This window comes from Halichoerus grypus, chromosome 1 (assembly GCF_964656455.1).
Source record: "Halichoerus grypus chromosome 1, mHalGry1.hap1.1, whole genome shotgun sequence".
Taxonomy (NCBI): domain Eukaryota; kingdom Metazoa; phylum Chordata; class Mammalia; order Carnivora; family Phocidae; genus Halichoerus; species Halichoerus grypus.
The window spans coordinates 204,049,690-204,066,631 of NC_135712.1; the positions used below are offsets into that span (position 1 = coordinate 204,049,690).

Sequence of the window (16,942 nt, forward strand, 5' to 3'; positions counted from 1 at the left end):
AACCCAATGTGGGACTCGATCCCAGGACTCCGGAATCATGACCTGAGCCGAAGGCAGTCGCTAAACCAACACACCCAGGCGTCCCCAAGAAACAGACTCAACTATAGAGAACAAACTGCTGGTTACGGGAGGGGAGGTGGGTGGGGGGATGGGTGAACCACGTGATGGGGATTAAGGGGTGCACTTGTCATGATGAGCACTGAGTAATGTATAGAAGTGTTGAATCACTATTTTGTGCATCTGAAACTATTATAACACTGTATGTTAACTATACTGGAATTAAAATAAAAAACTTAATGAAAGAAAGGGTCAAAAAAAAGAAAAAGAATCAAAGTCCTATCAATCAGATCCTCCCTCTCTTCCTCCAGCCATCTCCCTCCTCTCTCCCCCTCACTCACTGCTTCAGCCCTACCAACCACGTCCCTGTTCCTTGAACACACCATGACGCTCCCCCCTCAGGACGTTTGCACATGCTGTGCCCTCTGCCGGGGACACTTTCACCAACCTCCTCCATCTGGTTTCCTCCTCACCATTTGACTTTCAGTACCAATGTCACCTCTGCAAGGCAGCCTGCCCTCATGTCCCTGAGCAGGCAGTTCTCCTCATCATAAGCTCACACAGTAGCCATGAGACTTCACTATAAGGAACTAGGTCTCTAACTCGGGCAGGGGCACCTGTGACAATTGGTCCCCTTTGCATTCCCAGCATCCTGCACTCGGCCTGTTGCACAGAAGGCCTGCAGCAAACTCAGACTGGAAGTCTGAACAAACCTATGTGCAAATCCCAAAGGTGGGGATGTCAAGCAACTAATTCTCTGAGCCTTAGTTTCCTCATCTGTAAAACTGTAACAAAATACTCACTGCGCTGTGCTGTTATCAAAACCCAATAAAATGACGTGTGCAATTCTAGCACATAGCAGGTGCTTGATGATTACTGAGGGAATGAATGCATAAGCTTGGAGGGCATAGGGACCTGGGATCTCGCAGCTCTCTTTTAAAATATGAGGCAAATAAATAAATTAAAAAAATAAAAAATAAATAAAAAATAAAATATAAGAGGCAAAGCTTCAAGATTAATACTAAAAAAGAGAATGATAACTTGCAGAGCAATAAACACACACTTTACAATATACAAGACAAAACATATTTTATAGGTGTATCCACAAGTATGCAAAACAGCAGAGAGAATTCTGGAAGGACACAAACTGTGACCCCAAGGGATGGGACGGGGGGAGATTTCCATGTTTAAGCATTTCTGAATCACCTGAATTTTTTTATATTCCTTTAGTATTTGCAAAATAAATTAAAAACCGCAAAACAAAGATCCCTGAGGCCCTCCCACCCCTATCGCAACCGTCCACTCCTACTCCCCCAGCATCGGAACCCAAAGGGACCTCCGTTGAGCTCCACTCCAGGGCTGGAACCCCTAGCATGTCCCTGCCAGGGAACTAAGCTACAGCCAGCAACAGGGAGCTCACCACCTCTGAAGGCAGCACTTTGCTTCAGCGTCCTGGGGCCAAGTTCTTCCCCCAGGGGATGAGATTCTCACTCGGCCTAAGCTATTCCCACATGCTTCAGGGCTTCTGGCCCCTCCCCTCCCCCAGCCTGGCTGGGAGCTTCAGTGGTCCCCTCACTTGCCCACGCAGAAGTCCCGGAAGATGATGTCCAAGACCTCCTCAGTGCCGCCTCCGCCGGTGATGCGGCCCAGGTGGCCCCGGGCGAGTCGCAGCGCCTCAGCAGCCAGGGCTAGGTCTTTTGTCTGCTTGTAGTGGCCGAGGGCATCCAGGCAGCCCTGGAGATGATGCTGGTGTCTTGCACGCGTCAGAAGTGGTGGGCCTGTGGACGGGTCCCCACACCTGGAAGGGACAAAGGATGCGGTCTTTCTCAACTTTCACAACTACCATTGGAAGGGGGATGATCAGTTGCATTTTGTGGACCCAGAAAATGAGCCTGGGGGGCGGGTACGTGTCCAAAGCCAGTGGCTCTGCCCTGACTTGAACTTGGGTTGAGGCAGGCTGCGGAACGGGGACGGGCGGAGGCGGGGCGGGGGAGCAGCTCACACTTCCGCCAGCTCCTTCCTCAGCGCCTCCAGGAGGCCATCCAAACCCTCTCCGGTCAAGCAGGACAGCAGCAGGTGCGGGGGCAGGTCGGGCCTGGGGTCTGGGCCCCCTGGAGGCAGCAAGTCCGATTTGTTCAGCACCAGCAGGAGGCGCCGGCTATTCTCACTGGGGCTCCCAGCGCCTGGGGGGGCGACAACGGTATCCAGGAAGTTGCAGCTGGACGGAGAGCCCAGGTCAGAAGCATCCAGCACCGCCAGAATGAGGTCAGCCTGCTCCAGCCTGGGGGAACAGGGAGAACCAACCAAGAAGTGACGCCGGGGAGTTGAGTAATTAAGGGCACCTGGGGGGGAGGAGGCAGAGCAAGAGGGGCGGGGCATGGCACGTGGGGGCGGGGCAGGGCAAGAGGGGCGGGGCAGGAACAGAGGCTGAATTTACACGGCGGCTCTCCCCACATCAGAGCCCCCACCCAAGAGACCTTAGCAGCCTTTCCTGATTCGAGAGGGACACAAAATAAAGGCAGCAAGGAGAAATGGAAGTGGAAGGGCTCTGTCTCCCCCTCCCACCACCCTACCAGCCTACCTCTCGCGGGCGCGCCGCACGCCCTCCTGCTCCACCGGCCCCACGCCCTCGCGCAAGCCCGCCGTGTCGCTCAGCAGCGCCGGGAACCCGGCCAGGTCCACGGGGGTCTCCAGCACGTCGCGGGTGGTCCCCGGCTCCGGGGACACTATGGACACAGGCTTCCGGCCTGGGATGGAATGGGGGGTGGGGGTTATCGCGAAGAGGGCGGGGTGGAGGCCGTAGAGCCCCTCCCCCACACCTGAACAGCTCCCCAGCTCCCGGCCCCGCCCCCGGCACTAGGCCCCGCCTCCCACGCACTGAGTAGGTTCACCAGGCTGCTCTTGCCAGCGTTGGGGGGTCCTGCGACCACTACGTGCGCTCCTGAGCGAAGCCTCTGCCCGCGCCTGGCATCTCGAAGATGTGCGCTCAGTGCCAGCTCCAGCTCCCGCACTTGGCTGTCAGCTGTGGATGGAAGAAAGCAGAGGGGTTGGGAGTGAGGGGGCCTCCAAGGGCTACGATGCCAGGTGTCCCCAACCGCTAGGAGGACCCACCTTGCTCCAGGACGCCCTCCTCCAGGTTGTCATCCTCACCAAAGTCGATATAGGCCTCCACGTGAGCCAGAGCCTGGTGGGGGAGGGGGACGGAGGTGGTGATGTGGTAACCCAGGAACCCCCCCCCCCAAAGGGCCCAGGTCAAGCCTGACCCAAGGGACCAGACTGGAGGCTCATGCACAGGAAGCTCTCACACACAGAATGGGCAGGTGGGGTCTCTGAGGCAGGGAATGGGCGAAGAGGGGGCTTGCCTTAGTGAGAGTCTTGGCCCAGCCATGGCAGAGGTGGCCCAGTTCCCCATCCAGCTGCCTCAGCGCCTGCCGCCGCTGCGCCTCGGTTTCTGCATGAATTAGATCCGCTAGCCCCTCCACCTCGGTCAGGCTCAGCTTCCCGTGAGCGAATGCCCGCCTGGTGAACTCACCAGCCTCGGCCGGCCGCAGCCCTGGCACACTGCCTGCGGGAAAGTAGTGGATCCTGAGCTCCCTGGCCCCCACCCAGATCCACTGGCAGAGCCAGACTTCGAACCCAAGGCTGCAGACTCACCCAGGGCCTGCAGGACGCCACTCACCACCGCCGGGCCTCCGTGCACGTGGAACTCCGCGCAGTCCTCACCCGTGAAACTTTGGGGACCTAGTGTGGCGAGATGGGAGTCGAGGAGAGTACGACTAGGCAAACGCCTTGGGTGGGGGGTGGGAAACTGGGTCATGAGAGCTACAGCAGGTTCGGGATCTGGAACCCCTCACCTGGGAACCAGAGCACCAGCGCGTGGTCCAACGGCTCTCCGGAACGGGGGTGGCTGAGCAGGCGCAGGCAGGCGCTGCGAGCCGGGGGCAAGTCCCGGGGCGCCGTGAGACTCCGGAGGGCGTGGCCGCTGGAAGGACCGCTGGTCCGGATCACCGCGATGCCGCAGCGGCCTTGGCCGGAGCTCAGCGCGAAGATAGTGGCCCCGGAACCGGGGGCCGGGGCGCCGCTGCCCTGGCGCGTGCACGATCTGGGACTGGAGAGAAGAATCAGTGCCTCTGGGAGGCTCTGTGGCTGAGTGGCAGGTGGATAGAGCGCTCGATGTTCGGAAGATGCCCCAGGGGGAGGCTCTGAGGCTGTGGGGTGGGCAGATTGGAGCGTCTGAGGCCAGAGGGTGACCCGATTGAGGTCTCTGAGAGCAGAAGTTGACCCAGATGTGGGTCTGCGGCGGGGGGTGGTGGATATATTGTGAGGGTGAGGGCGCTGATGTCAGACTGTGACCCGAATGGGTACATTGAGGCCAACAGGTGACCCAGATGTGGGCTCTGCGGCAGGGGGATGAACGGATTGGGGCTTGGGAAAATGTGAAAGGTCGTTCTGCCCCAGGGAACTGGGACCCAGATCCCAGGGAGAGGGTTTGGAGCCCAAGCAGCACCCCACGCTGTCACACCCGTTTCCCGTATCGCCCCACCTGCGAGGCCCACGTGCGGCCCGAGCTACTAGGGTCCACAACACCCGCCACATGGGTTCACAACCGGCGACCCGCCTACCCGCTCTGCCTGGGTGGCTTCTAGTCCTGACAGGAGGCTCCACCCACTCCGCGGCGTGACTGGTAAAGTGCTCCACGATTCTCGATCATCATTGGGCCCCTTAGGAGACCCACTGAAGATCTTCGTTTCTATTGGCTAGCGTCAGGGCAAGAGGCGGGGAAGGGGCTGGACGCGGGGGTGCAGCGAAATGGCGTTCCCCCGGCAACATTAGACCGAATTTTTAGGATCCTAGAACCGCGGGTATCCCAGACACCGGAAATGAAGGGTGGGAGGAAGAACCAGGCTTCGCCCAGGGCGGTAGGATTTACACCGAGGCGAGGGTTCCAGCCCCGTATTTTCCATCTGGCCACGCCGTGGCTTTAGGCGAAGCAAGAGCATCTCAGGGGCGGAGAGGGACGAGTTCCGGGGAACCCACGCCCTGGTCCTAGTAAAATCTCGTCCAAATTTCTGGGAAGATTCCTACCTGTGTTTCCAGAACTCTCCAAGTTTCTCGCTCCTCCCCCAGCTTTCCCTCCCGCCGTTCCCTCCTCCTCGGATTCCCTTCTTCATTTGACAAACTCATCCTCAGGACCTAGCTCCAAGGTCCCCCTCCGACAGGACACCTTTCTGGAATCCCCAGCACAGCCCTCTCTGCCTCCTGGGCTTTCCTGGCCCAGGCCTGCTCCTGCAGAGCTGAGTGTCCGGTCTGTGTCTGGCTCCCCGAAAGCCAGAAAGGGGAGTCTCGGGGATTACTCAGGTTAACCCAGGACAGCGCAGAATAGCGGAATATAAGCGTTGATGGTGGAATTCCAGGCACTGGCTGGGCGGGGTCTCCACGGGCGCTTTCGCACGGACAATTCTCTGGTTCTTGGACGGAGCGGGCGGGCGACGCACTTGCACTTGGGAAGACTCTGTCGGACCCGCTAGAGTTCTAATACCTGCCTCGACCCGCTTAACTTTTTCATTTGTAAAAGAGTGACAAACGCGGACACTCGCCTTCTCCGAGTTGTCCCATCTGTCATAAGTATACATCAAGTGCCTACTGTGTGCGCTAAGAACCAGAAGGGGCCCCTGCCCTCTCTGGGCTCTCAGTCTAACAGAAAAGACTACTCAGGACGATCAGGGTCCTGGGTGCAGATAAAATACAGAACGCCCAGTTAAATGTGAATTTCAGATAAACAATAAATAAGGTTTTGGTATAACTATGTCCCACGTAATATTTGGGACATACTAAAAATGTATTCGTTTGTCTGAAATTCTTTCATACAGTGGGAGGACTGTATGTTTATTTGCTAAACTTGGCAGCTCTATCGGGTGCTCTCTGAGGAGGTTACCTCCTTAGAGGCGCAGGGGTTAACTGGACGGGAGGGCGTGAGGAGTGCCTTAAGTAGTTGACTGGCACATGCTAAGGCCCTGAGGCAGGACTTGCTGTAACTATTAATTCGTATTCTAGCTGTGAAGTTATTGGTACCTGGAATCTCCCCCAACCAGGCCCGCCCCCTCCCACGTCCTGCCGTGGTCAAATCACGCCCAACTCAAGATTCCAAACCGCGCCCTTGCAGATGGGGAAACTAAGGCTCGGAGGCGGAGAATCCAGGCCCGGGACGGGCGGGGACGAGACCCAGAATTCGACGCGGGCGGGGACACATCCTCGGTGAATGCATCTTCGGTGCGGGCGGAGACGAGCACCAGAAAGCGAAGTGGGCGGGCGAGAACGAAATCCAGAAAACAACACGGGCGGAGTCGAGAACCCAAGAGCGACATGCGCGGGGACGAGAAGGAGAATCGAGGTTCCGCGCGGGCGGAGACGAGAAGCAGCGCTCGGGCACGCGGGGACGGCGGCCGGCGCGGGCGGGCGCGGCCTTTGTCTCCACCTCCAGCGCGCTCCGCGGCGGCACCGGCCGGATGAGCCCGGGGCCCCCCGGCGCTCGGGCCGCCCGCAGCCCCTGACCTGACCTGCCCTCGCCATGGCCGAAGCCACCTCCAGCGCCGGGGGCACGTCCCTGGAGGGCGAGCGTGGCAAGAGGCCCCCGCCTGAGGGCGAGCCTGCAGCCCCGGCGTCTGGAGTTCTGGGTATGTATGTGTGCGGCGGCTGGATCTGACAGGGTTGCAGGTGCCTGTGGTGCGCGCGGCGGCCGGACGGGGAGTGGGATTGGGGTCAGCCGTCCCGGGCCTGGAGTCCAGTCGAGGGGCCGGCTTCTCCCGGCACTGCGGCTGCGGCGGGGCCAGCGCGGCTGGGACGGTACAGGGGGCGGGGGTCCCAGCACAGAGACTCGGACACGCCCCTCCGAGAGCCCCGGCCCGGGGCTGAGCTCAGTCACCCCTTTGGGTTACCGGATCGCAGCCCAGCAGGGATGCACTTGAGAGCCTCCTCGCAGAGGATACGGAATCACGGTCCTGGGTTCGAATCCCAGCTCGCCTGTGTGACCTTGCGTGCGTGACTTAAACGCCCTGGTCCTCAGTTTCCTCACCTGTGAAATGGGGGTAAGAACCGCGCCCAGCTATGAGGACGCGTTGACATGATGTGGTGAAGCGCTCAGGGTTGCTAGTGAGCGCCCCATCGATTGTGGTTTTGGAGGCGGAGCTGGGCCTCAAGAATGAGTAAGATTTGTAAGGGAGGACCTGGGGGAAGGGCATTCCTGGAGGAGGGCCTGGCTGGTGCAAGGACGAGGAGGGAAGGAAACGAGCCGAGGCCAAAGCTTGCAGGTCCCTGGATGCCAGACTGAGTGCAGAAGAGCCGTGGCCAGTGTGCAAGCAGGGGCTAGGGCTGGAGGCACTCAACTGGAGGCTGGGGTCCTGGTCTGGGAGTGGCCTGACCTGGGCCCTGCCCTGCCTGCCCCCTAGATAAGCTTTTTGGAAAGCGGCTTCTGCAGGCTGGTCGCTACCTGGTGTCTCACAAGGCGTGGATGAAGACAGTGCCCACAGAGAACTGCGACGTGCTGATGACCTTTCCAGGTACCTGTGCCCGCCGCCTGCCCGGTGCCCAGGTGGGCTCCCCTGAGCTGGGCTCCCCTGAGTAGGAGTCTGTAAGAGGCCTCGGACCCCTTGTGGCAAGAGCCATCAGTCCCTGTGCCCCTTGGCAGACACGACTGATGACCACACGCTGCTATGGCTGCTGAACCACATCCGCGTGGGCATCCCTGAGCTCATCGTGCAAGTCCGCCACCACCGCCACACGCGTGCCTATGCCTTCTTCGTCACCGCCACGTATGAGAGGCGAGTCTCTGTCCCTGGCCTCTCGCTGACCCTGCTACCCAGCTCCCCACCCTTCCAAGCACCAACTGTGAGGTTTAGCGCCCTGCATTTGTCCCAGGTGGCCGCCAGGTACACCAACCCTAGCTCCAGGACGGTGAGCCAGGGTCTCCCCATGACCCCACCTCCGTGTCTTCCTGGCAGCCTACTTCGAGGAGCCGACGAGCTGGGTTTGCGCAAAGCGGTGAAGGCCGAGTTTGGCGGGGGCACCCGCGGCTTCTCTTGCGAGGAGGACTTCATCTACGAGAATGTGGAGAGTGAGCTGCGCTTCTTCACCTCCCAGGTGCGGCCAGCTCTGGCTCCCAGTGCGCAGCCCTAGCCCTTGGGCTGCTCTTTCCTGTGCTCAAGCCCTGCCCTGTCCCCCGCAGGAACGCCAGAGCATCATCCGCTTTTGGCTGCAGAACCTACGCGCCAAGCAGGGCGAGGCGCTGCACAATGTGCGCTTCCTGGAGGACCAGCCAATCAGTAAGCAGGCGGGACCGACTTCCAATCACACGTGGGGAGTTGGGTGGGGCTCTTAGAATACAGCCTATCAATGCGAGAAGGTGGGGCCTAGAGACAACCGACCAAAAAAGCTAGTGAAGTGTTGGGTGGGGCCTAGAGACATCAATCAATGGTGTGGGTGTGGGGGGGGCGGGGGGGGGCCCTAGCATAGGGGTAGGGTTTACTCCCTGGGAGGCATTTCCAAGAGACACGGTTCTCTGGGTGTGGGATAAGGTGGGGGCAGGACCATGGACAGCACTCCATGCACTGTGTGGTGAGGCCCTGGGCCTCAGTTTCCTCTCCAAGAGACCAGCTGCTCGAAGTTCACCTTCTGACGCCGGCTTTGCACCATTCCTCAGACCTTCGGAGCAGTGATCTGAGGCCAAATGGCTTTATTTAAAAACAGGGTTCCACACTGGGACCCCACCCTCCCAGGTGGATTCCTGCGCCCCCACCTGCCTGCTTCTGCACCTCCCAAATTCTGAAGGAGAACCAGATATTCTGTCCACTCAGAACTCCTCCCCTGGGAAGAGCCTCTGACGATTTAAAAGCAGGGAAAAACTGTGACTTGGGTTTCGGGCGGGGCGGGGGGGGGGGGTGGTGGGACTGGCCAGGCCAGGCACAGGCAGAAGGGTGGGGCTCATCCGCTCTTGTCCCCCAACAGTCCCTGAGCTGGCGGCCCGGGGGATCATCCAGCAGGTGTTCCCGGTCCACGAGCAGCGCATCCTGAACCGCCTCATGAAGTCATGGGTGCAAGCTGTGTGTGAAAACCAGCCTCTAGGTGTGGCCCCAGGTGGGGGGTGTGCGGGAGTCTCAGGAAGCGGGCAGGGCTGACCGGGACACCCCTGTGCTCCTGGCAGATGAGATCTGTGACTACTTTGGAGTGAAGATTGCCATGTACTTTGCCTGGCTGGGCTTCTACACATCAGCGATGGTATACCCAGCTGTCTTTGGCTCTGTCCTGTACACATTTACGGAGGCTGATCAGGTGCTGGGAGTGGGCTGGGCTGGGGCTGGAGTGCCTGAGACACCCTCCTCCCTGGGCCAACCTGGCTAACAGCTCAGCCTTCTGCCATCCCCAGACAAGCCGGGATGTATCGTGTGTGGTTTTTGCCCTCTTCAACGTGGTCTGGTCAACCCTGTTCTTGGAGGAGTGGAAACGGAGGGGGGCAGAGCTGGCCTACAAATGGGGGACGCTGGACTCACCTGGGGAAGCTGTGGAAGAACCGCGACCCCAGTTCAGGGTCAGTTGGGGGTGTCTGAGTCCAAGGACTCCAAGAATGAGAGGGGGAGGTGGGGGGGTTACTGCAGGGGCAAAGACAAGGTGTGAAATAGGGCTGCAGCATCAGAAAGGGTATGCCAGGTGCGGGGCTCTGCATGCTCCGAAGGAGAGGTGTGGGAAATTGCATTTGAGGGACTGGGAAAGGTAGACTAGGTGGGGGCACCGCAAAAGCAAAGGCGTGATGGAGGGAAACTGAATTCTGAGGCCTTGGGAAAGGTGTGTGGGGGCAGGGGCAGCCCCTCCGGCCTCATGCTGAGCCCCACCCTCTGCCAGGGTATCCGGCGCATCAGCCCTGTGACGCAGGCTGAGGAGTTCTACTACCCGCCCTGGAAGCGGCTGCTCTTCCAGCTGCTTGTGAGCCTCCCCTTGTGCCTCACCTGCCTGGCCTGCGTGTTTCTGCTCATGCTCGGCTGCTTCCAGCTGCAGGTGACCTCCGGCCCCCAGCCCCGGCCTTGGCCCTGACCTGGCCACTCCCGGCCCAGGTCCACTCCGGCCTGAGCCCAGATGCCAGGATGACCTGTGAACCCCCTGCCCCTGCAGGAGCTGGTGCTGAGCGTGAAAGGGCTGCCCCGTCTTGCCCGCTTCCTGCCCAAGGTAGTGCTGGCTTTGCTGGTCAGCGCGAGTGCCGAGGGCTATAAGAAGCTCGCCATCTGGCTCAACGACATGGGTACGCCCTGCAAGGGGAGGTCCTGTTGCCCTGGGGAGGAAGGTCCCTGCTGCCCTTCAGGGCCCGCGCTGCCTTCAGGGGGCCTGGGCCACCTCCTCACTCACCCCCTCGGCCCCCAGAGAATTACCGGCTGGAGAGCGCCTATGAGAAGCACCTCATCATCAAAGTCGTCCTGGTGAGTGGGGGGCCAGCAGGTGGGCAGTGAGGGCTCTGCATGGGGCACAGGAGGGGCTCCTGGGGACCGGGCAGCAGAGGGATTGCCCCCCTGCTTCCTTCCCACAGTTCCAATTTGTCAATTCCTACCTGAGCCTCTTCTACATCGGCTTCTACCTCAAAGACATGGAGCGCTTGAAAGAGGTGAGACCCCAGCCCAAGGCAGTGCCCCCCAGTGGTGGCCAGTGGGGGGCCGGACTTGGCCCAAGGGGTCCACGGGCTCTCCAGCCCCTCCCCCCCGTCCTCCATCCTTCTCTCTCTGTCCGTCCGTCCGTCCGTCCGTGTGTCCTCTCTCTGCCTGTCGCCCCCCCATCTGTCCGTCCACCTGTCCGTCGGTCCCTCCACAGCTCCTGCTCGTCCTGTCCCTGTCCCAGAGCCTCGAGCGGCAGCTTCGGGCGGTGCTGGTCCCGCTCGCGGCCCTGCGGTTCCACCTGCTCCTCCTCTCCCTCCGGGGCCTCCTGCTCATGGCCCGGGCCAAAGTAGGGGCAGATGGCGAGCCCGCAGGACCTCGCCAGGGCGGGCAGTGTGGCTGTGCTTGGGGCCTCACGCTGCCTGAGCTGAGGGTGCATGTTCCAAGGGGCCGGGGCTCTGCTGATGGGGTGCAAACGGCAGGGGCCTCCTGAGGCCCTGGGCCCCAGCTGAGCTCCCGGGCAGTGCTGCAAGCAGGGGGGACCCTGAGCCACAGCAGGGTGGAAACATGCGTTGCAACCCCAGGAGGTTGACTCGGAGCACTGTGGCCTGCTGGGCTATGGTTTGTGGCAGAGGAATGGTGGGAGAGGCTGCAGAGGTTGAGTGCTGGGGCCTCCATGTCCCGGGACATCATTACATGGGGCGGAGTCAGCAATTAGGTTCAGGGCATGTGTCTGGAAACTTGCTCCTGGAGGGCGGGTCCCCAGTCCCAGCAGCCTGCCCCGGTGCCCCGGGCTCCGCCCGCGCCCCACGTGGCCTCTCTCCTCCCCCTTCCTGCCCCCAGATGCTGGCCACTCTGCTGATCACCCGCCAGTTCCTCCAGAACGTGCGCGAGGTCTTGCAGCCGCACCTGTACCGGCGGCTGGGCCGCGGCGAGCTCGGCCTGCAGGCAGCCTGGGAGCTGGCCCGTGCCCTGCTCGGCCTGCTGAGCCTCCAGCGCCCTGCACCCCGTCGCCTCGAACCCCAGGCCGAAGAGAGTGGCAGCGGCGGCGGGGCCCGCAGGTGTCTCGGTGGGGGCTGCGGGGCACCTGAGGAGGAGGAGGAGGCTACAGTGGAGCGGCGGCCGGCAGGGGAGGGTGGGGAGGTGGGGGACGGGCCTCAGGAGGGCAAGGAGGAAGAGGAGGAGGAGGAGGAGGAGGAGGAGGAAGATGACGAGGAGGAGGGCGAGGAGAACGGCCTCCTGGACTGTGGGCTCCGGCTGAAGAAGGTCAGCTTTGCTGAGCGAGGTGCTGGGCGGCGGCGGCCTGGCCCGGAGGCCCTCCTGGAGGAGGGGAGCCCCACTATGGTGGAGAAGGGGCTGGAGCCGGGAGTATTCACGCTGGCCGAAGAAGACGATGAGGCCGAAGGGGCTCCCGGCAGTCCTGAGCGGGAGCCTCCGGCCGTCCTGCTCCGCCGGGCTGGGGGCGAGGGCCGTGACCAGGGGCCAGATGGGGGCCCGGACCCAGAGCCTGGTTCAGGTGACTCGGGCCGGAGGCAGCGGCGGCAGAATCGGTCGTCTTGGATTGACCCACCCGAGGAGGAGCACTCACCCCAACTCACCCAGGCCGAGCTTGAGAGCTGTATGAAGAAGTACGAGGTGAGGAGGGCGTCTGAGGCCCAAGGCCAGGCCCTCAGCAGGGCAGGGCATGCGGCCTGAGGGTGGAGGTAGGGGGCGTGATGAAATGGGGCCCTGGATGTGGTTGGGAACTTGCTGGACGGGGAGCTCTGGGTCCATTCAGGAGAATCGGAGGGCGGGAGGTGGCCTTGAGAGAAGAAGGTAGTCGAAGGTAGGAGGCATCCGGGTCTGAGGGAGGGGACCCAAGGCCACACCCGGGCACCCGCCTGCAGGACACCTTCCAGGACTACCAGGAGATGTTCGTGCAGTTTGGCTACGTTGTCCTCTTCTCGTCTGCCTTCCCCCTGGCTGCTCTGTGCGCCCTGGTCAACAACCTCATCGAGATCCGGAGCGACGCCCTCAAGCTGTGCACGGGGCTGCAGCGGCCCTTCGGGCAGCGGGTTGAGAGCATCGGCCAGTGGCAGGTGTGGGGAGCGGCCGAGGACTCGGAGCCGAGGCCCGGAGGGAGTCCGGGTGCGCTGGGGAGGGGCAGGAGGCCCAGGAAGGGTGGCCGGACCCCACCTGAGCCCACCCCCGCCATGTTCCCCTGCAGAAGGTGATGGAGGCCATGGGCGTCCTGGCCATCGTGGTCAACTGCTACCTAATCGGCCAGTGTGGGCAGCTGCAGCGCCTCTTCCCCTGGCTCAGCCCTGAGGCGGCCATTGTGTCTGTGGTGGTGCTCGAGGTGGGGCCGGCGGCTGCATGGGGGAGCTGGGGGGCGGCAGGGCGTCCCCGAGCCTGCAGCCTCCTCCTCTGTCGCCTCAGCACTTCGCCCTGCTCCTCAAGTACCTCATCCATGTGGCCATCCCCGACATCCCAGGCTGGGTGGCCGAGGAGATGGCCAAGCTTGAGTACCAGCGCCGGGAGGCCTTCAAGGTACGGGCGGGGGGGGGGGGGGCGGGGGGGGCGGGGCCCGGGCTCGGTTGCCACCTGCACTCGGCGGGGCTTCTCAGCCTCGGCCTCTGCCTCGGGGGGCAGCCAGCTGAGCAGGAGGGAAAGAGGTGGGAGCCCAGGGTAATGATGAGCGCGCCGCCCGGGCCGCTCCCTCCCGGAACCCCCGGTGGCATCCAGTACCAGCCTGGCACTTGTGAACCTTTAGTCATCGCCAGCTTGCCAGCAGTGTCCTGTTTGGGGCCAGGGACACGGCGGATGCTTCCTAGAAGCCCAGCTTCTGCCACATTCCCCAGAAAGCTGCCAAGTGGGCCAAGGAGCTCACCAGGGCCAGGCGACGCTCTCCGTGATGATGGAAACATTCTGTGCCCCGTGTGATCCCTCACTACGGGGGGCCGACGGGCACTTGATGTGGGGCTGGTACAACCGAGAGACAGAATTCTTATTTTGTTTTATTTTAATCACTTAAATTGGCATTGACAAAGCCACATGTGGCTCTGGTCTGTGTCAGTCGTGACTCTGTCCCTGGTTCTCCAGAAAGCAGAGAACGGTTGAGGCCCAAGCTGTGTTTACGTTCTCCCAGTTCTTAAGACGGTGCCTGGCACATGGCTGGGGACAGCGTCGATGGCCCGTAATGTCCGTTCCCTTCTCAATTCTCAGAAAGCCCTGGCATGGATCCAGGATTGCAGTTGGTGCCTAATAAGTGGTTAGATCTCTCCCTACTTCCTCAGAGAGCCCTGGGGTGGGTCCAGGGGTGCAGCGGGTGCCCAGTAAGTGTTTGGATCTCTCCCCACTCCTGCAGAGAGCACCCGCGAGGGCCTGGGGCCTCAGCCGGCACCTGCCCACACCCCCCGTCTGCCCAGTCCCGCTAATGGCTCTGTTGCGCCCGCAGAGACATGAACGCCAGGCCCAGCACCGCTACCAGCAGCAGCAGCGGCGGCGGCGGGAGGAGGAGGAGCGCCAGCGCCACGCGGAGCACCACGCCCGGCGAGAGCGCGATGCCAGCGGCCGGGAGGAGGCTCGGGCCGAAGGCTCAGGGCTGGACCCCGCTGCCGCTGAGAAGGCCTCCGCCAAGGCCAAGGGCAGCGGGGCAGGTGGCCACGGGCAAGAGCGGCCCAAGCGCCCGGGGTCCTTGCTGGCGCCCAACAACGTCATGAAGCTGAAGCAGATCATCCCGCTGCAGGGCAAGTTCCTGTCGTCTGGGGCTGCATCCTCACTGGCCAGCGCGGGGGCTGGCCCTGCCGCCCGGCCACCCCCTGCCCAGTCACCCACGGGTAGCGACACCCGCCTGCCAGCCTTCCTCAGCTTCAAGTTCCTCAAGTCGCCTGAGACCCGGCGGGACCCAGAGCGCAGCCACTCACCGCCCAAGGCCTTCCACGCCGGCAAGCTCTTCCCTTTCGGCGGGGCCCGGGCTGATACCGGGTCCAACGGGGCAGGTGGGCAGGCCCGGCTGGACGGGACCCCCGGCGGTGGAGGAGGCCGAGGCCAGCGGAGTGGGCCGATGGACGAGGCCGCGGCTGAGGAGCCGGACGCCCCCCGGCCCGAAGAGGAAGGCTCAGGTCACAAGCTTTAACTCGGGGGTGGGGACTCTGGGCCGGGCTCGGCGGGAAGGGATGGGGTGGCCAGGCCTGGGGAGAGGGGCTGAAGGGGACAGAGGAGGCCCGGTCTCTGGTACCGGCTGGGAACCTGGGTATGTGGTACGTGGAGCCTCTCAGTCAAAGCCTGCTCAGTGTCTCCAGGACCCCGACAGCCAAAGCCCCCTGTCCTAGTGCCCCTCCCAGGGCACCCTGCCCACCGTGCTCTGGGGCCAGGAGAGATGAAGAAGGCTTCTTCACCACCTGGCCCAGCCTCTCCTGCCCCTATGATAAGGCCCCACACCCAGCTCACTCTGGGGGGACTGGACCCCCCCTCCCCCCAGGCCTCTATGCAAGTCCCCACCCTGCAGCCCAGCTGTTCAAGGAGGCCTCCCTTGGAGGTGGGGGCTGGAGCTGCCCCCACCTGGGGAACTCGGGGTGCTCGGCCACAGGCTGCACCCACATCCATGCTGAGCAAGAGGTGCCAGCCTCACGGCCCCCCACCCCCACCTTGCCGGTCCCAACCCCAGCCCAACCCAGCCCCAGGCTCCAGCAGCTCATCCCCCAGGGAGCCCAAGAGGTGGCAGCTGCAGCACCAGGGACGCAGGTCAGAAATCAGAGGGACTTCCTCAGATTGTCCTCTCCCCATGATGGGGAAGGGCCCAGTGCCCAGAGGCAGGGGAGGCACCAGAAGACGCCCACCCCTTGTCACTGATCAGAAGCAATAAGGCCCTCCATGTGCCTGGAAGCCCGGGAGGGAGCGCGGGCAGGGTCTGAGCGGGGTCCGGCGGCGGGGGCGGCACCCCCCCGGAACGGCCCCTCTCGCCTCCGCAGGGACAGCGCTGGCCCCCGTGGGCGCCCCTGCCCTCCGCACCCGCCGCAGCCGGAGCCCCGCGCCGCCGCCAACGCCGCTGCCCCGGCCCCCGACGCCGCCTGCAGGCTGCTGGCAGTGGGACGGGCCGTGGGGCTGCGGGGGTGACGGCACCGCCCCCCGCCAGGCCCCCGCCCCCGCCGCCGCCGCCGCCGAGTGCCCGCCCTGCGCCCTCGCCGGGCCCCCGCCCGCCCCGCAGCCCCTGCCGGGGGACGCCAGCTTCTACAGCCTCCCGCCCCCGCCGCTGCCGCCCACCTCCGAGCTCCCCGAGGCCCCGGCGCCCTCGCCCAGCCCCAGCCCCCAGGCCGTGTGCTGGCCCAGCGGCTGGCATTAGCTCCACCCGCCCGCCCTGCCTTCCTGTTCTCATATGCAATATCAGTCCGTGGACCGGGGCGGCGGCCGCCACCCAGAAAACGCGCTTCGGCCCGACGGCTCCCAGTATTGGCTGCCCTGTCCTGGGGCAAGGCCGGCGACCGGCCCGCCCCCCACCCCCCCGCCATCTGCCGTTTTCCTTTCGACTTGGATGGGGAAAACGAAAGGAAACCCCAAAAAACCAACAGAAAACACACAGAATAGGCGATTATTTATTTGTTTTTAATTTATTTTGTCATATTTTTGTAAAACGGCAGAAATGCAATAAAAAGTATATTTCAACAGTGCTCGAGGACAGAGCAGTGGAAGGGGGATCAGGGGGCCCAGTGACTTGTAGTTGGTGCTGGCTTTGGGGGGGACCTAGCAGGCCTAGGGTGGGTGCCCCTCCCATCCCCAAGCCTCCTCCTAAGAACTGGGTCTTGAGGCCACAGATGGAAAACTCCAGACTGCACCAACTCTGAGTCGGCCCAGATTTGGGGGCCAACTCCAGGCCTGGGTCCCCTGGGAGGAGATGCAGAGCCTCAGGCCCTGGCTTCAGCCTCCTAGACAAAGGAAGAAATCTCAAAAGTGTTGGAAAGACTCAGCAGTTTGGGTACCAGGCCTGGGTTCTGAGTTGGCCTTGGCCCTGCAGGGGGACAGAGGTGACACAGTCCTCTTCACCCCACTTTCTGGCATAACTGCCCCCCACCCCAGGCTGCCATCTGAAGAGCCACACGCAGTGGAAAGAACTTGGGGTAGGAAAATCAGAAGGCACCTGGCACCGGAGTCTGATGTTGAGGGGATGGCACATTCGGGGATGGAATTGGGGAGTGGCTGGGACGCCCCACTGTGGGACCGCTGTCAGACCCGAGTTGCTGGGACTCTTCGTTGTGTGGTCAGGAATGGGACGCGGCCCC

At 62.7% G+C, this 16,942-nt stretch overlaps 2 protein-coding genes across 3 annotated transcripts; one reads left to right on the top strand and one right to left on the bottom strand.

Annotated features, from left to right (window-relative positions):
* Positions 1-1,129: 1,129 nt before the first annotated feature.
* GTPBP3 (GTP binding protein 3, mitochondrial) lies at positions 1,130-5,477 on the bottom strand. Its single transcript, XM_078053843.1, has 9 exons — positions 4,601-5,477; positions 3,912-4,165; positions 3,712-3,798; positions 3,420-3,622; positions 3,169-3,241; positions 2,936-3,079; positions 2,639-2,804; positions 2,060-2,338; positions 1,130-1,855 (listed from the first exon to the last, which is right to left on the bottom strand). The coding sequence occupies exons 1-9, from the start codon at positions 4,651-4,653 to the stop codon at positions 1,630-1,632; spliced, it is 1,485 nt and encodes a 494-aa protein (XP_077909969.1). The 5' UTR covers positions 4,654-5,477; the 3' UTR covers positions 1,130-1,629.
* ANO8 (anoctamin 8) lies at positions 4,861-16,333 on the top strand. Of its 2 annotated transcripts, XM_078053839.1 has the most exons (19): positions 4,861-4,976; positions 6,221-6,731; positions 7,503-7,613; positions 7,742-7,874; positions 8,055-8,193; positions 8,279-8,375; positions 9,058-9,174; positions 9,254-9,381; positions 9,476-9,637; positions 9,949-10,101; positions 10,216-10,342; positions 10,462-10,517; positions 10,625-10,699; positions 11,529-12,320; positions 12,572-12,763; positions 12,892-13,023; positions 13,104-13,214; positions 14,122-14,788; positions 15,638-16,333. In XM_078053839.1, the coding sequence occupies exons 2-19, from the start codon at positions 6,626-6,628 to the stop codon at positions 16,006-16,008; spliced, it is 3,669 nt and encodes a 1,222-aa protein (XP_077909965.1). In that variant the 5' UTR covers positions 4,861-4,976; positions 6,221-6,625; the 3' UTR covers positions 16,009-16,333. The 2 variants fall into 2 exon arrangements, with proteins under 2 accessions (XP_077909965.1, XP_035974751.2); XM_036118858.2 differs by lacking the exon at positions 4,861-4,976 and having other exon boundaries at positions 6,116-6,731.
* Positions 16,334-16,942: the final 609 nt, after the last annotated feature.